This window comes from Drosophila yakuba, chromosome X, assembly GCF_016746365.2.
Source record: "Drosophila yakuba strain Tai18E2 chromosome X, Prin_Dyak_Tai18E2_2.1, whole genome shotgun sequence".
Classification (NCBI taxonomy): domain Eukaryota; kingdom Metazoa; phylum Arthropoda; class Insecta; order Diptera; family Drosophilidae; genus Drosophila; species Drosophila yakuba.
The window spans coordinates 22,703,383-22,727,427 of NC_052526.2; the positions used below are offsets into that span (position 1 = coordinate 22,703,383).

At 42.9% G+C, this 24,045-nt stretch overlaps 3 protein-coding genes across 8 annotated transcripts; 2 read left to right on the forward strand and 1 right to left on the reverse strand.

Moving 5' to 3' along the window:
* On the forward strand, positions 1-23,995 carry LOC6526218. Of its 5 annotated transcripts, XM_015191222.2 has the most exons (7): positions 1-408; positions 9,525-10,074; positions 10,225-10,698; positions 10,760-10,881; positions 22,531-22,648; positions 22,709-22,837; positions 23,313-23,995. In XM_015191222.2, exons 2-7 carry the CDS (start codon positions 9,589-9,591, stop codon positions 23,778-23,780), a joined length of 1,797 nt encoding a protein of 598 aa, XP_015046708.1. In that variant the 5' UTR covers positions 1-408; positions 9,525-9,588; the 3' UTR covers positions 23,781-23,995. The 5 variants fall into 5 exon arrangements, with proteins under 5 accessions (XP_015046708.1, XP_039231732.1, XP_039231789.1 ...); XM_039375798.1 differs by having other exon boundaries at positions 22,531-22,837; XM_039375836.2 differs by lacking the exon at positions 1-408 and adding an exon at positions 8,815-9,010 and having other exon boundaries at positions 22,531-22,837.
* On the forward strand, positions 11,646-15,719 carry LOC6526219 (ribosomal protein S6 kinase 2 beta). Its single transcript, XM_002101992.4, has 2 exons — positions 11,646-13,963; positions 14,350-15,719. Exons 1-2 carry the CDS (start codon positions 11,818-11,820, stop codon positions 14,931-14,933), a joined length of 2,730 nt encoding a protein of 909 aa, XP_002102028.1. The 5' UTR covers positions 11,646-11,817; the 3' UTR covers positions 14,934-15,719.
* Positions 18,609-22,171, reverse strand: LOC6526220 (protein phosphatase 1H). Of its 2 annotated transcripts, none has more exons than XM_002101993.4 (3): positions 21,492-22,171; positions 19,229-20,694; positions 18,609-18,947 (listed from the first exon to the last, which is right to left on the reverse strand). In XM_002101993.4, the coding sequence occupies exons 1-3, from the start codon at positions 21,845-21,847 to the stop codon at positions 18,838-18,840; spliced, it is 1,932 nt and encodes a 643-aa protein (XP_002102029.1). In that variant the 5' UTR covers positions 21,848-22,171; the 3' UTR covers positions 18,609-18,837. The 2 variants fall into 2 exon arrangements, with proteins under 2 accessions (XP_002102029.1, XP_015046710.1); XM_015191224.3 differs by having other exon boundaries at positions 18,609-18,944; positions 21,492-22,170.
* Positions 23,996-24,045: the final 50 nt, after the last annotated feature.

Sequence of the window (24,045 nt, forward strand, 5' to 3'; positions counted from 1 at the left end):
AAACGAACGCGCCGTCGAGAAACACGCACGCGCATGCTCGCTGTTTTGCGCTCTCTTTCTGCTTTCGTCTGCCTTCGAGTAACGGTACCGTGTGTGAATCGCCGATTAATCGATCGCTTTATTGCCTGCTTCGATTATTTTATCGCCCCACGTATTTTTTTGCAGTTGTGTGTTGAAGTGAAATGGAATTTGTTGAATTTTAATTGCACGCAGCACGCTGCCGGCGAAAACAACAGAAAAACTAGCGGGCAGATTTCATTCAACCTGAGATAAAGCAACAATAATCGCATCAAAACACAACACAAGACAACAACACAACGCAGAGGCGCAGCAGGAGAAAATAGCTAATAAATAGACAATAATAAATAAATAATACACACAAAGGCCACGGACGCCGCTTCAATTAGCGTAAGTTTGCACAGAGAAACTGAAAAAAAAAGAGTGGCGAACGAAAGAGAACAACAATAATGAATTACAAATGACACTATCAGCACGTGCAAAAGGCGGTGCATCCCACCGTTTGGAAATTTGGAAAAAAAAGTTCATCAAAATCACCAGGCAACTTGCCACAGATGGTGTCTGTGCAGCAGTTGAGAAATTGCACAAAGTCAAACGATTTCCCAAAGCAACAAGTGCGTGTTCTTTGAATTGTACAGATGGGTTAAGTTGAAGATGTCTTTTTGGCTAATTGACTTACATCGATACGTAGGGGGAATAAGCTGCCACAAACTGCAGATTTTGAAGTCTAGGAATGTAGAGGTTGCCCCTTTAACTATTTTCATTTAAATATGTATAGCGCTACATTTTCGTAATTGTTCGAGATGTTTTTGCATTCTAATGGCTCTAAACGACCCGCTGACCAGCGCACATTAAGTGCTTCAAAGTCTCGAGGCAAAGTCGTTAACAGACCTAACAAACTTCCGCTCTTGAGGTTGTCAATTTTCTGCCTCTGTAGCCAACAAACTAGCAAAAACTGCTCATAAATACTTTCTATTTTGTGGAGTAGATCCTCTAAGTAATTGTTTTATTCAGCCTGACCAGCAACAAAATAACAATAATCAAAAGAGCAAAGGCAATTGACAAGACTTTTGCAAAGAAACTGCACTCGTTTTTAAGATTTCGTCGTGGATTGTGCCCCAAATTCGATGGGAATTGTTGTTCGGGGTCGCAATGGCTTTTGGCAGTGAGGAAACAATGTTAAAGGCTAAAGTATTGAAATTAAGCAGTTTGTGAGTCACAAGTATGCGGGGTAATTGATTTGGTCCCAACTTAAATGGATTTTGGGCTGCGAAATGTTCTACCCGCTTGCAAAGTTCTGGCTTTCAGAAAAATGGCATTTGAATATGAACAGTTTTTTTGTCACCGTCATTTATTTTTAACTGTTTCCCCCATATTCTCTCTAAATTGTGTGAATTGATATCAATCTCAAAATTACAACAAAGGTTCATATGAGTATGTATCTGCAGTAATTACAATTTCAAGCACTGTAATGCCAGTGATTTCATCGATTAAGGGTCTTGAGACTCCCATTTGGGGGACTGCGATTATCTCACCTGCCGTATTCGATTGGAATTTGCACATAGGTTTCACTCTGCATAATGGCGCTTGGTACATTGGTACATGGACCTCCATATGGATGTGTACTCTTGGTTTCATAATCCGTCTGGGGCGGCTACAAACACCCTTACAACACCCCCACAATCCACTTCATTCTCCGCCCTCAGCACGCGTACTTATGCGATAATTGCAGGAAATGCAGCGCACACTACACACAACACACCACACACCAAATGTTGCATGCAGCGAAAGTTTTTCCTCGAAATGCGCATATTATAAATAATAATAAATGCGAAGCGAAAACGAGAAAATTGCAAAGAGGCCAAAAAAGCCGTGTGGCTGCCCACTGGCTAATTGAAAGTGAAAGGGGGAACCAGACGCACCGTGCACAGGCAGAAAAGGTGTAGTGCGTCTCAAATGTCAAATAGTTCATATTGAAGTCGTACAGCCAATCTTTTTATTCAAGGAAAACAAATAGTATTCGTGCTAGAAGCTTAAACATTCCTTAAGAGATCGTGTGTAAGGAACATATTACACCAAAAATGCATTTCCTTAATACTTTATATTAGGCTATATATTTATAGTACATTGTAGAGTCTTTCTGGACGCTGTGTAGGGGTTCGCTGTTTCTGCAATACTTCTTCGAGTGTTAAGCCCAACCTCCAAAAATCGACAGTTCCATCTAATGATATGCCTGGTCCGCCACTTCATTTCCTCGCGATCGGGCAAGTGTTTCGTTTCATTTCGATTCGATTCGATTCGTTTTGATTGCCGCCGAGATATCTTGTGTTGTGGTCGCTTTACGGTATTTCATAAGCTCGGCCATAGCCAATTTATGGCTATTATCCATTATTATTATTATTATGGCTGTTATCCAGTTATCCAGTTGGCCTGTCGGCCAGCCGCTATTAGCCGCGTGCGTTGCACTCGTTTTCGAGTGTTTGTGGCAAGTGCGTAAGTCATTTTGCAGACTTTGCAAGCCAGACGCACCGCTTGATCTCTTTCCGTTCGTGCACTTAATTTGCTATGAAGTCATTTCAAATGCTAATTCCAGCAGCGGCAAAAGACGACGACCTTGCCGCCTTAATTGTCCGCAGTTCGGGGAGCGGAGACCGTGGCTCATGTGCGAATGCGACTGCAAATTGGAATGCGTGCAACGATTGTTGTTTAAACCAGATTAGGCAGGCACGTCGCGAGCCAACCATATGGATATATGGAATAAGTATTGTGTATACGAGTACAAAGTCGGAGTCTTTTGATTTGACCTGACTTTGCTAATAAGCCCCAAGACAAACGGCAGCCAGCGAACTCTGGCAAGTTCGGGGATCAAATGGAATTAACAATCTTTAATTTCCACATTTTCCATGAAGGTATTTATAAATTCAAAATTTCAATACCGCGAGTGACTCAAATATTGTTTGCAATCATGGAATCATGCAAGCAATTTGCAGCAGTCTCCAATGCATTTTCCAGCGCAGCGCGTTTATTGACGACAGTAGTCTTCTCTTCTTTTGTATTGACTTAAATACATTGGTTGTATTTAATTTTCTCTTTACATAAGCAACTAAATATATAACTTACTTAAAATGATATTTTAGAATCCTAATCCTAAAAACCTACCTCGTTGTAAAAATAAAAACATTATTAGTTCAAGTTCAATACAGGTATCAAGGTCGCCTTGGTAATACTGATTTCTGCAGTTAGTTAGTTATCTTCTTTACTTATGTAACATGGCGAGCTTTCATCATTGTGCGAATCGAAGATTAATTGTCCAAAAATCGAATTCGAGCTGTAGGGCAAAAATGTGTCGAAGATCCAATCAAACGATCAAAGCCCAAAATCTTAAAACAGTGAAGCAAGCACCGCTCTTGTCGTTAATGATGTTATATCCAGTTTTTAAGCTTTTAAGTAAACCCAAACCAATTACGAATACCTTAAAAAATTGTTAATTGCGCGGAGCCTGGGCTTGATTAATATTCCCCTCCAATTAGAAGACAAAAAATAATGATTTCATTCGGATTACGGACAGCTTGTAATCAACTACACAAAAACTAGGCACTTTATTGTCACTGGCTGAACTCTCCTTGAAATACACCCAAGAACATCAAACATAAAATGTTAAGTATACGCTACGGTGCCATTGGCCAAAATTAACAGTCAGGTACTAAATTCCATAGGAAAATAAACAAAAACCAAAAAAACGACGCATTGCAGACTGACCACAATTTTGAAGGCTGCTCTTAACCCATTGTTGGCCAACATCCGAATCCAAATGAAAAGAAAACAAAACCGAAAAGGTAAACAATGCAAAATTGTCATTTGGCCAGCGACTCTCAACTCTCAGATCGTGTGACTTAAATACTTTGACATTTCAACCTTTATCTGCATTTCAAATGCAGCCCATGTTTGTGCTAACCCCCTCTTGCCCATTGACTAGCAATCAGCCTTTGCTTGAAGTTGCAACCATCATCAGCATGATGATAATTATTCTCATTCCAATTCATTTGTCTGACCGAATTCCTGCATAAAATTAACTCCCGCTCATATCAGGCCAGAAAAATACCACCGACTGGCGGACTGACGGGTTAAGAGTGGTGTGGTGGGTTAAGAGGCCTCAAGCGGAGGGTTTGAGCTGCATGCATAAGAGATACATGCATTCCAGATCTAACAGTGGGCCAACTGCCAACTGTGATGAAGTAGAAGGCACTAGATATCTGTAATAATAATTAATTATAATTAATTACTTTGTTTGCTCAAGATATCGTAATAAAATGGCATCACTTAAAATCATAGAGTTAAGAAGTTTTTTGGTTTTAAGTCCAAAAATTTGAAATAACAAACTAGTAGATAGCATTTTAATTGCAATTGGTATGATTATATTCTATTTCAAAGTAGTTTTCTTTTAATTTTAAATTTAATTTATTAAATTCATCTCACTTTCGCAAGTAAGTCGATCAGTTTGATATTAGCATTTGACAACTTATTTTCACCATTCCCATACTAGTTCCCTTAACTTTATATGATGTAATAAGCAGAACGTGCTGGTCCAATTTCATTTTTCCAGCAGATACACAGATTGTGGACACATAAAGAACCCCCGCAAACGAATGACTTAGACAACGAACTTGCTGCAAGAGGTATGCCTCCCGACGCTGTTGTTCTTGATCTTATTAGCAAATGGAGCGCAATTTAGTCAAACAGTTGTCAGCGCTTTGATTTGATTGCTGTCTCCCACTCCCCCGTTTTAAAGTACTTGCTCCATTTGCCATCGGATTGTTCTTAAGATTGTTTTCCTTGACTGTTGTCTGTGGCTGACGATGATAATTACAATGATGCTGGTGATACAACGCACAGCAACTCAGGTGTTGCAAGCTGCTGCTGCAGTGTCACATTTCACAGTTATTTGTTAGTGTTGCACGTGCTCTTTTGATATTTTAATTTGCCTTTGTCGCTCGTCTGTCACGGCAGGCGGCGTTTTAATTACCTAAGGCAACGGCGACGCAAACATGCATCACATCTAATCATATAATATCAGCCACAATACCATGGATACAGCAACGAGCCACGATTGCGTGGGTAGCAGGAAGCTCCGTCATCTGCAACTGCATCTCGTGTCTTGACTTTGTCTATATTTGCCATGAGTCAGGCAGTCAATCAGTCAGTCAGTCAGTCAATGTTGTGGGAATTTTCACATACTCGTACTCGAAACGCTTGTTTTTATCTTTTTATTTTTGCAGGTGTCTTTTCTATTACCGATTTTCTTTGGCTAGCCAATTGGCGATAGCTTGATTGTACGGAATTTTGCAAAGAATTCTTCAATGGCAAAATAAGCAAAGATTTCCATGCACTTCAGTTATCTTCCACCATTTTTCTTGGCAAATAAAAAGTCTTATAGTGCATTGTGAATAGGTACAAGGCACACTAATGCTATGCTCCAAACACAGCTTTAAAGTTGCTTGCGCAATCCACGTTCGCTCCCGAAATCTAAAAACATTTAGCTGCACTTAAAACTCAGTCTAAGGAACCGCAGCTGCTTGAAGTGTCTGCAGTGGAAAAGGTGGTCTGTTTGGGACTCAAGTTACTGTACTTTACTCAATGACTAAATTGAAATAATCATTTTGTTTATTGGTAATACCTGAGTGATACCTACCTAAGTCTAAAAATTCATTATTATCACTATTAAACAATGTATTTCCCCTGCCTGCATGGAGCGATTCTCCAATTTGTGTTACACGATTCACTGGTTCTACACTGTAGTTAAAGTCTACAGCTTGTTGTGTGGCATTACGATCTGAGCAGAAATCGAGAAACGTTCTCCATGTTGAAACTCATGTGGGTTGCCATTTACTCCTCGAACTGAATCTTTGCCATCCCACTGCGAGTGTGCACCCCTCCTTGGCGTTTGCCTCAATGCATAATTTAAGCCACGCTCAGCGCTGCGCAAACATTCCATATTTGGCTGCAGCTGTCATAACTTTAATCGAATTTGCAAAGTTTCAATTTCGTTTAAGCCGAAAAAGCAATGGGAAGCACAACGATGCGATATGTGAATAATTAGGAAATCCAATTGATTGCCTCAGGCTGGCTGGCACGCAAGAAATGGTTTCGAAAAGATATTTTTATTTGGTTCCGCTGGAAAGGCAATGCCGATAATGTGAGGAAATCCTCCATCCAAGCTGACTCCCATTAAAAAATAGTTGGGCGAAAATTGGTGTATGTCAATCAATTGGCCACCAAAATTATGGCCAACATGGGAAGCCGGCCAGTGAAAGTGTTGATATATTTACATTGAATACAGGTATATACTCGTACATACATACTCGTACATCTGTAGACGGCGTAGCTGACCGCAGCCGTGGAGTTTTTTCTGCTGCCAAACCGGTGCAATTTTGCTTTTAGGAAAACCTATCGACATCTCACTTCCCTCACGCCGTCATGGTCGTCATGGCTATCATGGCCATTAACAAGCCACCAGCTCCTTCTAGCCTCAGCCCCTTTCTTTTTTTTCGATTTTCTATTTTCATCTTGTCATAATTCCGTTGGATTTGCCCTTTTGGCCAAAAACAGCAGAGAGATTTACGTTTGGAGACAAAACAAATTATTTGCACATTTTGCAAACCTGCACGTTACACCACAAAAAAATTATTCATTTTAAACACATATGTACATATTTTGTTTTAAATGAAGTTTTAAGCCTTGTAAAAACCCATCACTGTTTCATTAGTTCTCTATACAAGTACTTGAAGCTTAAATGTTAAATATGTACATATGTATGTATATTCAACAGTTGCTTTTGTGAATTTTGTGTCAATTTTCTTCAGAGTTTTTTTATGCCTGATTTTTTGACTGGTTTTTCTTGGCTAATTATGCCAACTTTACTTTTACTTTTTATTTATCCATCCGCACCCATTCTCAATTAGATAAACTTAAATCGCAATTTAGCTTGTTAAAGTCCCACTGTTTATCCTTATCTCTTTGTTATTTTCGGTCATTTGCTGTGCTGATTTATCGGCAAATTTGGATTTTTTTGCTTTATTTTTTTTGATGTTGCAGTCGCGGTTTTCTTGTTTAAGCGCTTGGGCGATTTTCGAGTGCAGCAACAGCTGCTGTTTGGCAACAGTGTTGGCCACTAAATATTGCAGCAAGTATTTAAAATACTAAAAGCCATAAGCTTTTTGGCTTTTACGACTATTTTTCGCGATACTTTCTCTTAATTATTCAACACAGCTATTTCCACAAGTATTATGCTTTAGGAACTACTTTGCCACATTTGTATTTTCCAACAGAAAAACAATCTTGAGCTGTATTCAAATGAATACCTTTTTTGATTAGACCAAAAATACGGCATTTTAGTGCAACAGCTTGGATTTCAAAAGTCGGCAGCACTTGCGAGTGTGGGAATGGCTTCTGGGGTATTTGCGTTTGGAAAATGGAAAACAGCACTTCAAATTAAAAGGCTGCAGGGGAATGGCGGCTGGTCGAAACCAAAGCGAAGGCAGCCGGGTAAATGTTCCAGTGCTAATTGAAGAGTGAGCCGTACACGTATGGCGGTGTGTGTCTGGCCAATTACGCCTAATTGCTGCCAAGGCGACAACAGTGAAAATGAAAAGTGCCACAAATGACCAGCCGGACTTGGGACAGTGGAAAGCTTTGTCGTCGTCGGTGCCAAAGCGGGGAAAATCAGTGGAAAACAGGGAAAAAAAGACTGCTCACTCACAGCATGTGGCGAAATGTCAACAGCAAACAGAGATATACCAAACTAAATATCAACTTTCCTGGGCTTACAGCTCACAGCACATCTTCGTGTTTTTCCACTGCTTCCCTGCATGTTTTGCATTTGCCTTAAGCATTTAGAGACCCAGTTTTAGTTTCTAAGCGGAGGTGGAATCAAAAAGCATGCCTTTCTGTCTTCAGCGTGTCTTTTATTTGGGATATGAGGATAGGATATATTTATTTGATTATATTTTAATTGGCTATGAATCGGAAGAAATTAACAAAGTGCTTTTCTGAAAGAAGTATGTATAAGTTAGGTGCGGATTAAACCAGATATTTTTGTGGTTTATTTTGAGACTTAAGAGAAAAGCATTTATGTTTATTCTTTAATGATGTCAGGTAATCACTCGTTTGATTTGGTTAATATGCATTTTACTATTCTTTTTATCTTTGTGAATTTTTGTAATTAAGCCGATTCATACTGCAGGGCTGTACTTGCTCCACTCCCCTAGTTAGCAACCAATTTGCCACTTGCACCAAACAATTTGCCATATCAGATGCCATTTTAGTGGTTTACCTCCAAACGATATCGCGCATACGCCGCATGGTACCGCCAAAACAATGCGACCTCACGCCCCTCGCAACTAAACCATGCCACTCCCCCGTCTTTAAGAGCGTTTAACGTCTGCTTGGAAATCTTGGAAAATGGTCCTAACCTTTTGAAAATCTAATTTGGAGGGATAACCTATTTTTTCAATTTATAATTTTTTTATTTATAGGTAGCACTACCTACTGTACTAACTAGAAAACAAATTTTGTTTCATATATATGTACATAACTTTTTTAAGATATAATAATAAGATAACCAGTTTTTATTATATCATACCTAAGAAACAATATAAACATACATTTTTAGGAGGAAATGCTTAAAAAAAGTATAGTTTTTTATTAGTTAAGGAATGTACTTTTTGTGTACCTTTGAGTTTTTTGTCAAGCTATTTCGATTTTTTTTTTTGGCTTTTGATTTCAGTTAGGGGTTCGGTTTCGGTTTCAGTTTTGGTTTTGTTTAATTGCCAACAAAGTGCTAACCGGTTCGCAAAAGCCAAGCACAATGACGACCGACCAGCGGCAGACAAATGTCAAGGTGTTCCAAGGCAGAATACTGGCATTGCCAGCCGGTTGACACTCGATAAGTGTGTATCGGATCGGATTGGATCGAATCTGATCGGATTCTGAGCAGGTATCATAAGTGGATTAATATTGGCGGAGAACGATTATTGCAGCAATTATGCGACCAAACTGCGAATGAAAAGATCAATCAAGTGATCGATGAATGGCAAAAGGCAATCGATCGGCGGATAAATAAGCGATAAGTGAGCGCCTTTCGAAAGTGTGTGCGCCAAACAAAAGACTCTGGCAACGAACCTGCTATGCCGCGGGGTGATCGCTGTCGATTCGCTAATCCAAAGGCATGGCGAGTGTTCAGGGTACAAGTTTGCTACATTCGACAGGGTTATGAAAGCTGGATTAGTGCCGATTTCTTAGATTAGCCATCATGGGGTTTCTAAAAGAATAATATTCATTGCATACATATGTGTATCTGCATTTTCAATATGCCATTTATAAAAAAGTTTTTATGTCAAATTGTTTATAAAACAATACCCAACGATTTGTCTTTAAATATTTAAAGCTATAATAAACACAACTTTTCATATCAGTTTTAACAATTAAATGTTCTGCTCTTTTGCCTGCAGCTTGTCAATGAATCAGTGACATCACCTATCATCATAACCCAATCATCTCGGCCAATCAGCAGCCATGATAGAGACCAGTAATCAGCAGCCTGGCGGCGGAGATTTCAGTGGCCGTCACTCGGCATCGCCGGCCCGAACTATTGACTCGCATGATTCCACCACCGGCAGCATGGACACCATTGTTGATCGCAGCCTGAATCGTGAGGGACTGCATCAGGTGGTGACCACCATCGAGCAGAGCACGAATACCACAAACATGGCGGGATCAGGAAGTCTGACCAACTCGCAAATTGGCATGCTCCAAAGGGATGAGGATCGGAAACAGAAGGAGGACCAGGATCAGGCGCGTCAGGATGCCCAGAGTCACATCTATTCGAGTCCCGTCTACGATGAAAAGCCGCCTGCTGTGAAACTCCTATCCGCCGCCTTAGACTTGGATGCGGAAAAAGCCAAGGCTAACAAGGACGAGGAGAATAAGCCCAAGTTGATTTCGCACCAAGAGTTCAAGCAACAGCTGGAGGAAGCGATAGCGCCGCGAAACCCAAACCAGGTAGGTCACACAATGCAATCAATTAATTTTAATCAGTAAATGGTTATTAGTCCAAACTAGAATCTTTAATATTCCATTTCTGTGAAACCACGCTCACATGAAACCTCACACAATTAAATATTGTAACAAATACCTTTTCCTTCTGTGCAGGTGAATGGCACCAAGAGTGGGGCCAACACCTTGGACTCCAGGATCAGCCGTAAACAGCGCTGTCCGCCAGAATTTATTAAGTACAAGGAAGGCAGCGAAGGCGGAGGCAGTGCCTCCTCATCGCTGTCTTCGAAAGATCGGCGCAAACGGAAGGCGAGCAATGAATGCTGCTCGGCATTTCCACTGCAAATAGTGTTGGGCACTCTCCAGTTGCTCCTGGCCATATCGCTGGTGGCCCTGGGATCCCTTTTGATCGTCCGTGAGGCAGCGCTCTCCCTGGCGGGTTGCGGCATCTGGACGGGATTGATAGCCGCCGTTACGGGCTCCCTCGGAGTTGTGAGCATGCGCAAGACCCAGACAGCCTTCTTGGCCCTCAGTTTGGTCTGCATCGCCAGCAGCACCTTGGCTCTGGCCATTTCCGGAGTGGGACTGTCCAGGGATCTTAACAGACTGGCGGAGCAAAAGGGCGAACAAGTACGAGTAACAGGTCTCTTCGCATTGAGGCGTGTTTCTTTAATGGTTTCATCCTTTCCAGTTCGATCTGATCAATGCCAACAGCGAGGTTTCCGCAGCCTGCGGCCTAATTTTTGCCCTGTTTCTGCATTTCGTGGTCAGTATTGTATCCGTCTATCGATGCGCCCTCCAGATTTGCACCAAGTAAGTAGGCTTTTCCACTATACATATATAAACGTTTAATTGGGTATTTATTGGGATGACATGTTGTAGTTCATTATTTTAAACAACAATATAATAAGTCTATGAGCACAATTTTTTTTGATTGTTTGCTCGTGCGTTATCCATAAGATTTTTATAATTCAACTGTCGTATTTGTACAGCAAAACTTCAGAAAATGTTCTCCAAAAATCTATAAAATAAGGATATAGGAAGATAGAATAACGGTTTTTAGATAGATAGGGACTTAAGTTATCGTTAGCAAATAACGAGTTGGTATTTTCTACACGTTCGGTATGTTTGCAAAGCACGGTCACACGGGCAAACACATTCTTAAATAAAACAATATTTAAAAGTTTCTTTTATTTGAGTTATACAGACTTCTGAACTCAAAAAAAATGAATTTGAGTGTAAACAGATATTTGGTAAATACGCATTTTGAAAACATCGGCACCGAAAAGTGAATCGATGTTTTCAGAAAGCCAAAACTATCGATGTAATCGATGGTAACATCGATTTTTTTGCAGCTCTAAAAAAAACTTTATTGTTAATGTGTAAATAATAGTGATAAGAAGCAACACAGCTGTGCGGATTGCGAAGCGGATAGTAAAGCAGACGGCGTACGAAACGAGGGCGCATTAAGAAAGCGCTGCTTGTTGGCCGTAAGGGCAGCACGGAAACCAGAGAAATCCGGAGAAGCAACAGCGCAGTCGACAGCGACGCCCACGCAGCGGAAGTAATAAAAACGAAAAGAGAAATCGGAAGCAGGGAGAGCTCGGTGGAGGAGGAGGAGGCGCAGCAGGAGGAGTTGGAAACGCAGGTGGGACTCGGGCTCTAACTGGCCAAAATTGTGCAGCAGGATCTGGAAACGAAGGAACCGCCAGGAGCAGCTGCCTCACAACGCTAGCAGCCATCGAAGTCATGCCGCTGGCCGATTCCCAAAAGGATCTCCGCCAGCAGCCTCAGCAGCAGCAGCAACATGTGTCCTCCACCAGCAGCAACAACAATGCGGAGCAGCAATGTAGCAGCAGCAGCGGATTGGGCCTGCAGCTACGCCAGCGCATGCAAATTACCTCGTCCGGCTGCAGCAGCCTGGCGGTCACGCCCATGGAACACACGCCCACCGAGGACGAAGAGAGTTGTGGAGGCAGCAGCGGTGTCACCTCCTCGGTGACCACTGTGAAATCATCGCAGCGTCGCCAGCAGCTGCAACAGGTGCAACAGCAATCTGCTTTGCAGGCGGCCCTCGAGCAGCATCACATCTCACCAGCAGTAGTCCTGGATTCCGACAGGGAAAGACCGACGCATCGAACACTGTGCCCGCCGCCAGAACTAATGGAGCTGAGTGATTCCGAGTCCCAGGGAGGCGTAGAAACAGGCAGTAGAAGAGGGGCTACTGGACGAAGGGCACTTGATTTGGAAGACACCGAGCCCCTAGATGAAACCGAAAACGAATTCGAGCTCAAGGAAGTAATTAAGGAGGGTCACGATAAGGCCGATCCCTCGCAGTTCGAACTCCTACGGGTCCTGGGCGAAGGTAGCTTTGGCAAGGTGTTCCTAGTGCGCAAGATCATAGGCAAAGATGCCGGAACGCTCTACGCCATGAAGGTGCTCAAAAAGGCCACCCTTAAAGTAAAAGATCGCGTAAGGAGCACCAACGAACGAAAAATACTAGCGGACGTGGGCCATGCCTTTATCGTACGTCTTCACTATGCCTTCCAAACTCCCGGAAAACTTTACTTGATACTGGATTTTCTTCGTGGTGGTGATCTGTTTACCCGTCTGTCGAAAGAAGTTATGTTTACGGAAGAAGATGTCAAGTTCTATTTGGCGGAACTGGCGCTAGCTATGAATCACCTACACACGCTGGGCATTATCTACAGGGATCTAAAGCCGGAAAATATTCTACTTGACGAGCACGGCCATATAGCCTTGACGGACTTCGGCCTATCCAAGCAGCCTTTGGATGGCTCAAAAACCTACAGCTTTTGTGGAACCGTGGAATACATGGCGCCGGAGATTGTGAACCGAAAGGGACACGATTTTGCCGCCGATTGGTGGAGTTTCGGGGTGCTCATGTACGAAATGCTAACAGGGAATTTACCTTTTCATGGCCAAACCCGCCAGGAGACTATGAATCAGATCCTTAGAAGTAAGCTGGGCATGCCGGAGAATCTATCGCCGGAGGCACAGTCCCTGCTGCGGGCTCTCTTCAAAAGAAACCCCCAGAATCGTTTGGGTGCGGGTGCCCAAGGAATTCTGGACATCAAGGCGCACTGCTTTTTCGCCACCATCGACTGGGTGAGATTAGAACGAAAGCAGGTGCGTCCGCCTTTTATACCGGCGGTTAGCCGAGACGATGCCTTTTACTTTGATGTGGAGTACACCTCAAAGTCCCCCAGGGATTCGCCGGGTGGTCCGATCTCCGCATCTGCCCATGAGATATTCCGCGGGTTCAGCTTTGTGGCTCCTGTCCTCCTAGAAGGTCAGTGTGCCGGCTCGAATAGCTGCTCCACCAGTGCCAGTCCGCTGCACAGTAAATCTCCTATTCCTGCTGCTCCCGTGGGAGCCCCTCGAACATTACCCGGTGTCCTTCCCGGAAACTTCCATACGGAATATAATGTGCTGCAAGAACTGGGACGTGGAACCTTTTCAGTTTGCCGGCTGTGCGAGCATCGCGCCTCCAAGAAACATTATGCAGTAAAAATAATCGAAAAGGCAGCTGTGGCCGCCGCATCCACATCCACATCCGCCGATTGTTGGGAGGAGGTGGAGATTATGCTGAGGTACGGCAACCACCCAAATATCGTCACCCTGTACTCCGTTTACGAAGATGCGGGATCCGCCTATCTCGTGATGGAGCTGCTGAAGGGTGGCGAGCTACTCGATCGCATACTTGCCGTGGGTCAGATGTGCGAGAGTGAGGCGGGCGCTGTTTTAAGGACAATTGCATCCGCGGTAGCATATCTCCACGAGCATGGCGTGGTCCATCGGGATCTCAAGCCCTCGAATATGATATATGCCAGCATGCGGCAAACTCCCGAGACACTGAAGCTCTGCGATTTGGGTGAGTGGGCAGCGCAGCTAGTTCAAATTTGGTTATAGCCTTGCAGTTAATATTCCAGCTGGTGAAAAATGTGATTCCCTTTAACAGCCTAACTATAGTAATTAGAAGCTTATGCCATTATTTATTTTCTATATTATTTTGAACTGTTTCCACTTCTAAGGATTTATCCATTTCAAACTGAATATGTACATTGATGCGTGAGTTAAAGCGTAATATTATTGCAATTGAAATTGAAATTATTAATTTAGTATCATGATATAAAAACACAGCGAAACTGGTGCTTAAGTTAGAGTTCATAAAAACTGGGATTTATTTCTGCAAGGCTATATATCTCTGTGCGCGTATTCCTTCTTGGTAGCAGGAGTAACCTACTGATTTCCACTTAGGTTTCGCAAAGCAGCTGCGCGCGGACAACGGACTCCTGATGACGCCCTGCTACACGGCCAATTTCGTGGCTCCTGAGGTTCTGAAGAGACAGGGCTATGATCTGGCTTGCGACATTTGGTCGCTCGGTGTGCTGCTGTACATCATGTTATCCGGCAGGACTCCTTTCGCCAGCACTCCAAATGATTCCCCAGACGTGATACTGAAGCGCATCGGATCGGGACACATTGACTTCACGAGCAGTCGCTGGGCACTGATCAGTGTGCCTGCCAAAGAACTTTTGCGCCAAATGCTACACATAGTACCGGAGAATCGGCCAACGGCGGCGCAAATTCTTGAGCACGCCTGGCTGCGGGAACAATTCGCCGGCGGCGTACAGCTTACGGAGTATGCAGTGGCGCCCGGGTGCCAACTTTCGCTGGGTGCCCAGCAGCAGCAACAGAATCACATCTCCATGGCTTTACGAGGAGCTGTTGATGCCACATTCCGGGCTATTGCCATACCTCAGGCGGCGAATGTGGGACCCGTAGAACTTTCCATGTTGGCCAAGAGGCGGGCCAAAGATCGAGCCAACCTGCACTCCTAATCCTGGGTGGCTCCATGGTGTCCGCGGCGCCAGGCCAAGAGGCAGATAATCCGAATAGTTTTCCGACTCTATAGTATTCTAATCCAATGCTGCTGTGCCATTCATCGTCGTCTTGTCAAGGGCAATGTGCACAAGCTTGGTTCACATCCAAATACGCTGGGCTATCCTCGCCAACGCTGCCGCAGCACCAAACTGCGTCTGGTTTAGTGTGGAGGAGTCGAGGAATCGGCCCAACTTGAAGTATTTGACAAGTGTTAATTATTTATTTTATATGAAAGCATAAAGCGGGGCATCTATATACACATACATATATAACTATACAAATACGGATATACACCTATATATATAGCTATTTATATAACAAATCCTAAAGCAAGGGCCTAGAGAACGTGTGTGCAGGTGGCGCCAGAATCATCCCAGATGATGCCTGATGCCACAATATTTATCCCAAACTGGAAACTGAAGTGAAGTTAAGCTTCTCGCACAAACAAGTTTACAACATATAACAAAATGCATACATATTTTTAATTAAATTAATCGTAGCTAAATTTTTCAACATCACCGTGTTATTGTTGTTTAACTAATTAATTAAAATGAACAAGAAAAAGAAAACTGAAAAAAGTATTAACAAAACAAAAAAAAGAACAAGAATAAAAGCCACACTCCTTTTATATTATTATAACAACTTTTGTCGCCAAACTATAAAGAAAAAAAAACATAAAGGACATAAAAAAACTGTGTAATAAGATAATAAGTCTAAAAAAGAAGCTGAGAATCAAACAACAAGAGTTTCCCACAATTATTACTTGGAATGTCAATTTGCACAATGATATAAGAAACTAAGCAAAAGATATACATACATAACTACCATATTATACGGAGTGTGTACATAAAAGCGGAGACTATGCTTTCGGGTTTATAAGGCAAAGGATATCAGAGAAGAGTATTTTATCAATAATTCCCTTAAAAATAAAATTAAACCAAGTTCTTTCCAACACTGCGCAAGGGTTCATATTGTTATTTAATTGTAATTAAGAAGCGTAAATCCTGCTAACTTGCCTTAAAGTCCCGAAATGCACAGTTTAGTCGTAAAAATGCCGAGCAACAGTTGTGACATCAAATTGGTTTCCCATTTCGTTTGCTAAAGTCTTCCAACATACATTTTACCATTCAGCATTCCCTTTTGCGCTGTAACCAGATAAAGAAAGACGATTTAGAACCGAAACCGCTCTATTCGAGCTAGTTGTTCCTTCATACTCGTACTGAATTTCAGATACAAATAGGATAGTGTCGAATAAACAACAACTTGGGTTTATGCAGACATTCATTTGTCTATGCTAGTTTCCCAAGCAACTGATCTTGCTGCCCAACAACTTGTTATACCCGTTACTCGTAGAGTAAAAGTGTATACTAGATTCGTTGAAAAGTATGTAACAGGCAGAGGGAGGCGTTTCCGACCATATAAAGTATATATATTCTTGACCAGGATCAATAGCCGAGTCGATCTGGCCATGTCCGTCTGTCCGTCTGTCTGTCCGTCCGTATGAACGCTGTTATCTCAGGAACTACAAAAGCTAGAAAGTTGAGATTAAGCATACAGACTCCAGAGACATAGACGCTGCGCAAGTTTGTTGATTCATGTTGCCACGCCCACTCTAACGCCCACAAACCGCCAAAAACAGTCGGCGTTGAAGTTTCTCCTTCGCACTTTCACTAGCTGAGTAACGGGTATCAGATAGTCGGGGAACTCGACTATAGCGTTCCCTCTTGTTTTCCTCTTGAAAGACAACAGAAATGTGATTTTATGATTTTATGAGCGAACTTTACACCTTCGTTTGCAATTCAACTTTTGTTTTATTTCTGCCAAGGAAACTTGTTAAAATTGTGTTGGAAGGAAATAAACAAAATAAAATACAAGCGAAAATTGAAACAAATCGAATAAATTATGTACAAGATCCATGTGAATCCGAAACCAATTCATTTGCAAACTGCATGTGTAAGCCACCTGGAAATCTGAAATTTCCTTACGATTTCTAGGCTTATATGTGGCTGCCTGTGTGTGCATAGGAGGGTGTGTGTGTGCTTCCCGTATGTGTGTGTGTGTGTGCTACAAGGATTAATGCGCTGTGCCACTACTGAACTTACTGCTACCAAAAAACAAAACAATAACTTCATATACAAATATACACCACCTAAACAAGGTTAGTTAAACTTGCAAATTTTTAAAATAGATAACATCCCTAGAATAAAACCGTATTTTCGTGCTGTTATGCAGAGGGGTTAGAGGGGTAAATGGTATGATTATCCTAAAATACATATTAAATTAGCTAGCTGTGGAGTGTAAGCAATGTACATATACACATTGCCATAAAAAACAGAAGTTATTTCACAGAGCTCTTGCGAAGTGCAGAACATTTTCGCCTAATAGTGGTTATGACACACTTTTGCAGAATATGTTGGTTGTACAGCAATGATCTATGCTATGCTATGTTTTGCAATGATGACAACCAACCAATTTGAAAGGAATGTATTTTCCTGCTTTATATTTGAATAGATTTATACACAAATTATGAAACAAGGAAATAGTTACAGGCAGAAATAAGATTTCAGTGCACGGGCTTTTGAGAAATCTATTCCAGCAAAATTTCTGGACTGCCGCACAATTATTTATTTAAAATTCGTTTATACTTTAATCGTAAAACTCCTTTACAAAAGTGGCCTCCTATGATAAAAACTAATTGTTTATTTATTATTCTGACCGGTTCGTAACAAAAATGTTCGGGTTGCACAAAGAAGACAGAGACAACCGACAGTTTAAGCACACAATAAAAGCAAACTCTCTCGCTGATTTTCCCAAGAACATTTATATCAAAGTCATATATATGAATGCGTAAATATATTTTCATAGTACATAGATTTTAACTGCTTCCAGATCTAAGACAGCCCTATGAACGAATTCCATTATTAATTGTGAATTAATAAGCTAATTAAATTAAACCGATTCGAAATTATTGTAAAGTTGAATTTTTCAAACCAAAGTGAATTAAATTTATTGAAAGAGAAATAAAAATAAACAGTTCAAAATGGTTTGGATCTAATGGGGATTGCGCATAATACATTTTTATTGTATTGCCGTATGAGACAGCAAGTGAATCATTTTCATTTTTTTCGCTTCATTTGTATCGTTATAGATAAGGTCCTATCGCAAAACGGTAGTGGATGGGCTTAAAAGGTCTTTCTACCTGTTTACAATGCAACCAAAAGTTACGTATTTATGCACAAACGTATACAACCATACATAAACTTCAGGTCAAAAGATATTCCTAATGCTGATCATAACATATTAAACCTCAATTTAATACAGTGCACTGCAATTTCGTTAACAGAAGAATATAAATATTTTCTGAAGGCCTCTGAAGTCAACATTCTCTTATCGCCTGTGTTTCTTATCAGTTATCCCAATAATTCTCTCCAGTTTCTAGTTAACAATATTTGTTTTTTATTTTATTTTAATAGTTTTGTTTATGTTATAGCAGCTTAAATTAATTTTTATGTTTTCATTTGGAATCATAAGGTTTTGATTTGTGTAATTGAAAATATCGCCTCCGTTACTGTGGGGCTTTGTTCATCCTTTGTTCATCTATCAATCTTTTCGAGTAAAATAAATACACTTCATTACAGCAAAATATTGTACAGTTTAATTAAGTTGACTTGTGTTTCCGTTTTGTTTTGTTTTGGGTTGTACATAAGCAAATTATGTAAACTTTGAATGTTTTGAGTTCGTCCTCGTGTGTGGAGTGTAAAAAAATATAGATGGGCCTATTACTGACGCATCTGTATCCGTTCGAATATTGCTGTGTCTAATTACGACTAATGTATAGGCCTGTGTGGCAGGACCTTCGTCCTAGTGCTTGCCTTTGCCCTTGCGACCCTTCTGTTGTTGTTGTGACTGCTGTCGCGTCGTGCCCGCCTCTTTGTCCTTATCATTAGTTTTCTCCTTGCTGGACTCGGCTGCTAAAAAGTAGAATTGGTTAGGCGTTGCTTTCATTAGGGTACAAATTTTTATATACAAAAATGATGATTATTGTAATTCTCAGACAAAACTCTTCGTTTATTGCAGTTTTAATACAGAAATGTTCAGTCAACGTTAGTTCTTGATAAACGTAAAAGAAACTAGACTATAATAGCGAGTGATAGCGGGTGATCAACTGTGATTGAGTTCATTTCTAAGATTGATTCCTTAATGACTTTTGAAGAACTATTATTTAAGGGTTAGCTTGGGACGTCTTGCTCACCTGCTGTATCCGGGTCCTTAAGATGAACTTGCTCCAGCGAAGGGGTCAGCTCTACCACCAGGGTGTCATCGACCGTCCCGTCCACCCGCCTTGGAGCTTCCGCATGCTTGTGAGAGGTCCTGGGCTCATGAACAACCACCTCGCCTTCCTCTTCCTCTTCGACTACGTGAGCTTCCTCGGCAATTACGCCATTGAGCACGTTGACTGCTTCCTGGGCCATATTGGCCTGAGCCTGGCGGCGACGATGTTCGAGATCTCGTTTGTAATTTTGCGTCCACTCCACGTGCTCCTTGTAATACTGGCAAACCGGGATCACAATCACCGAGATGTCATCAACAGTGGCTGCAGCCTTGCTATCCGCTAGTCGCCAATGCCCGGAGTCATTGATTTTGCCACGGGCACGGGCCACCAGCTCCTGGGCGACCATCGTATAGCGATGTTTTTCCGTTGGATATTTTGAGAGCGTCTGGAAGACGGTGCGAGAAACGGACTCATTTTCGGACACATCCCACAGGCCATCGGTGGCCATGACGAGCACGCCGTAGTCGCCATCCCGGTTGTCCTCATCCGGAATGGAAACCACCTGTGTGAGATCTCGCTGCCTGACATCGGGGTGAGGCGTGAGGAATGGTTTTATCTGAATACCTGTGTTGATAGCCAAAAGCTCGTGGTCGCCAAAGCCGCGCGTGACTCCTAGCGTACCCAGCAAACGACTTCTTTTGCCCTCGCCGTTGACCACCGGCATGCAGAGATCTCCCATGGTCAGGGTCTTGTATGTCCAGCCACGCATGGTGCCCTGTCGGCAGAGAATGCGCTGCCCCATGTCCTTGACGTGCGGCCGCTTTGCGTACTCCATGGCCACATAATGGTTCCCCATGAGGTGCGGTTTCAATCTGGCGACATTCAGCAGACGTTCGCGCTCAGTTTCAGGCGTGTGGTCTGCCGAGAACGGCACTGGATAACAGCTAGCTTCCAAGGGATCCGGCTCGATTCCAGAGTCAGTATTTGTTTGTGGCCTCTCAGGAGTGGCACGCCGCTGGCAGAGCACAGCTCTGGAGTCTCCGGCATTCGCCACATACATCTTGCCATCGATAAACAATGAAACGCATGCGGTGCAACCGCCGGCATCTCGATAACGATCACTGTCCTGCGCTATCAGCGAGTCCATGTTGAAGAAGGCACTCTCCAGCGCCCCGATGATCAGCTCGTCCTTGGTCACCCGGCGCTGGAAGTAAATGGGGTGCGGGAATGTGGGATTCAGCTTGGTGCCATCCCCGCCACCATTTGTGGCGTCCGCATCCCGTGGAAGGAGCAGCTCCAGGCAGTCCACTAGCTTCTCGTGCAGGATGTGATGAAACTGATGCGAGGCAGCTAGTGCGGCTCCATATCCGGCGTGTCCGTCGAAAATGCCGAAGTATGTGTACGGGAGATCTGGGTGTTTATGCTCCGGATCCGAAAGAACTTGCCTGCGTAAGGGAAAAAGCACAGGAGCTTAGTTACATGGTAAATTATTCAGCATTCATTGAAATATGAATGTAGCTTAACATAATTCTGTACTTAATTGTTGGTGACTGTGCTAAACAAGTTATGTACATATGTTTCACATGCGGCACCTTATTGATTTTGAACATGTATACTGCCCAAAAAGTGGCATACACTAATTCTAAGCACTATCTTCAACATGCGTAAACAATTCTCTTAGTTGGTTTTGCGGACATGTGACACTCGCGTCTGAGAAAACATTTAAAACAATACCTCTATCTCCAAGAATAAAATCACGAGTTCAGTTCTAGTGGCGCAACCCTCAGCAAATATCTACAACCTAAATTTATATTTCATTAAATATTGTTTGTCTAGAAAGCGAGACCAGTAAGCAAACAGACACGAAATATACACAGAAAAATGAGTAAAGAGCAAAAGAAAATCCTGAAGAGCCTGGAAACAAATTTCAGTAAGTAGAAACAAGAATGTCCTAAGAATTACATTTCTACATATTTGGAGGCAAGAGAAGTGTCTTTCAGTTCAGTAGGATCACAGTAAGAATTGAGGTCTGCTTGATTAAGAAATCTCTCTCTTAAGATATGCATAACTGCAAATGTGAAATGGGTAGGTAAGATGGATTCTCGGAGATAAATAAATGCTGTAGACAAAGATAGGTAATCTTAATCTAGTGTGATGGGCACTCTGGTGGTGCAGATCAAAATCCTAGTAAAATCAATAGAACCATGTGGGGATCAATATAACCATCGACTGCTCCACTTACCGGCAGAAGGCGCCCTGGTCCTCGTTCCACTCGGATTTGCCGGAATTGACGCACTCGGCGTATCCGGTGCCCCAGGGCAGGAGGTTGATGTCACGCGGCACGATGATGGGACGCACATTGTGGTCCGCCGAGGCGCGCAGTTCGTCCGGCGTGAGAAGCTGCAGAAAGGGCGGCCGGGCATAGGGGAACTTGTCCGGCATTGGGTGTCCGCCGGAGCCGCCGAACCGGAGTCGCTGGTGCGGCGAGCTGTGATGGTGCCCGCTTCCAGCGCCAATGGCCCGCTCCCCGCTGCCCGGCAGGGGGGGCAAGTCGGGCGCTATGGCCGAAATAATACGCTCCTTAAAGTTACTAAACATTTTCGTTCTTTTTGTCTATCGATCTCTCGTTTACTCCCGTGCGCTAGTGTTTTGCGCTCTCGCTCACTCCCACTGACGTGGCGAGCTTGCGTTGTTGTTGTGCTGCTTCTTCTTCCACTTGATTCCCTTTGATCTTTGGAAAACTCGGCTTATCGGCTATATTGGCTGCTGCTTTACATATACGGCGACGTGCGGTCTCCGATCTTGTGCACTGGGCTACGGAAAACGCGAGTTTTGCGCTATTCGGCGACAACTTTGCGGATTTATGGTGTGTTTTTTTTACAAAGTAAATCGATTGGCGCACAGTGTGGCCTTGCACGCGCGTTTTCAAAATACCAAAGATGTAAAGTTAAAAATACCAAAATTCACCATGTAACTAAAATCTGGTAATATTTTTAAAAGCGGTAAATCTTGTTAACTTTCCTTAATTTCGAAAAATAAAAAAGCTATAAATGACGCAAAATATTTATCGCTTCGAAGGAACAATGAGGACGTCAAGTGTCTTGGAGAGTCTTGGAGAGTGCTGGTTTTCAAATTGGCGTCATGAAACGCGAACCCACATCAATGTTTTAATGAGTGCCTAATGCATAATATATAATATAATATAATATGCATAATTAAGTACTTATTGTAACTTAGTTAAAATTCTAGAGGGAATAATACACTTCTCCACTTTATTGCAGAACGGAACACAGTGAGCTCCGCGACGTGATTATCAAGTCGAATGCATCGGGAATCGCTCTGGACCAGCAAAAGGTGGACCAGTACATCAAGGCGATGTCTCTGAATGGCAGTGAAAAGGTGGGCGGGATTCTGTTGAATAAAGTGGGTCCTTTCTTAATGCGACTTCATTTCCTGCAGATGAACACCGAGAAGCTGGCGGCCATGTGGATGTATGCCACCCAGATGGGAAGCCTTCCGCCCACAGTCCGCAAACTTACGCCTCCATCGCGGCAGATCATGCTCATTCCCTCCACCGCCGGCACTGGGGTAAGCTGAATCCTGAGATTCCAAATCCGTGACTCAGAGGGTAGGGGGTATACTAGACCATTTGAAGAGCGTGGAGCGGCAGTGGGCTGGCTTGTTCGAGCCTATAAAGTAAATGGGTTTCCAGTAATCTGCAGCTCTAGCCCAGCTAAATTTATGTTAGGAGTTAGTTTAGTTTATGCTATTATGCTATTTTGAATTACCGTCGAAATTATAGGTAGCACTAGAACTAGAAATATGTTGTTGCTAGTACTCAGCTAGTGCTTGGTTAGTAATTTGTTTTCTAAAAGTATAAACAAAGCTCTGGCTGTGCCAATTGAATATTTCGGAGGTGTTTAAACTCAGATTTAAGTTTTTGTCAGATTTTCCTAACTATTCATACACAAGGCGAAATAGATAGCTTTGAAATAATGCCGTTTTAAATAATACATTTACTGAAAATTTAAAAATCGATTTTTGTTGAAATAATTATATTCAGATGGCACCACCACCACCAACACGCTTGCCACCTCCGCCGCCGGGCGCAGGACTTCTGCTTCCTGTGCCTCCACTGCCGCCGCACTACCGTGGGATGACCCTACCCTACATGCGACCCGGGCCCGAATCTGTGCTCTACGCCCACCCGGTCAGCGTAAGCGGGACGTACCGGACGCACAAGAGCACCAAGTCGGCGGAGATCAATGGACAGCGAAGGCGGCGGCGGGCGGGAAAGTCTGATGCCAATCGCCGGCAGCGTCGCAAATCTGAGGCTGATGTCCTGGACGGTGCTCCTAATTTCCAGTACACGGGTCTTGATCGAGCCATAGCCGATAGCTTCTTGGCCAGGCAGGAACAGTCCCAGGCGGGCAGTCACGTCGACTATTCGTCGTCCGCCTCCTCGGACTTGTACGGCGGTCAGAGGGCATCCTCCAAAACGAAGATCGTCTGCCGGGATGTGGTGATGTGACGGGAAGAGCTTCCGCTTTAAAGGACCTAGTTTCCCAGCCTTTTGTATATATTCTATCCACGGAGCGACGACGACGTCCCATCACAGTGAGGCGTTGTCAGATAAATTACCCGTTTTTTAGTCCTACCCATATCTCAACTCTATCAATGTACTTACATATGCGTTTAGCCTTTAAGACACATAAATATGAATCGAATAAAAATATATTAAACAAACGAATTCGACTATTGAGATGACCATGACCTTTAAAACCCAATTTTGGGTA

Excerpts from the sequence above, each read along its gene's own strand:
- LOC6526218 (XM_039375798.1), top strand. The coding sequence starts at position 9,589 with ATGATAGAGACCAGTAATCAGCAGCCTGGCGGCGGAGATTTCAGTGGC. Across the intron at positions 10,075-10,224 it reads CGCCGCGAAACCCAAACCAG|GTGAATGGCACCAAGAGTGG; the intron begins GTAGGTCACACA and ends CCTTCTGTGCAG. Across the intron at positions 10,882-22,530 it reads GCCCTCCAGATTTGCACCAA|AACGGAACACAGTGAGCTCC; the intron begins GTAAGTAGGCTT and ends ACTTTATTGCAG.
- LOC6526219 (XM_002101992.4), top strand. The coding sequence starts at position 11,818 with ATGCCGCTGGCCGATTCCCAAAAGGATCTCCGCCAGCAGCCTCAGCAG. Across the intron at positions 13,964-14,349 it reads ACTGAAGCTCTGCGATTTGG|GTTTCGCAAAGCAGCTGCGC; the intron begins GTGAGTGGGCAG and ends ATTTCCACTTAG.
- LOC6526220 (XM_002101993.4), bottom strand. The coding sequence starts at position 21,847 with ATGTTTAGTAACTTTAAGGAGCGTATTATTTCGGCCATAGCGCCCGAC. Across the intron at positions 20,695-21,491 it reads GACCAGGGCGCCTTCTGCCG|GCAAGTTCTTTCGGATCCGG; the intron begins GTAAGTGGAGCA and ends TCCCTTACGCAG. Across the intron at positions 18,948-19,228 it reads TAAGGACCCGGATACAGCAG|CAGCCGAGTCCAGCAAGGAG; the intron begins GTGAGCAAGACG and ends TCTACTTTTTAG.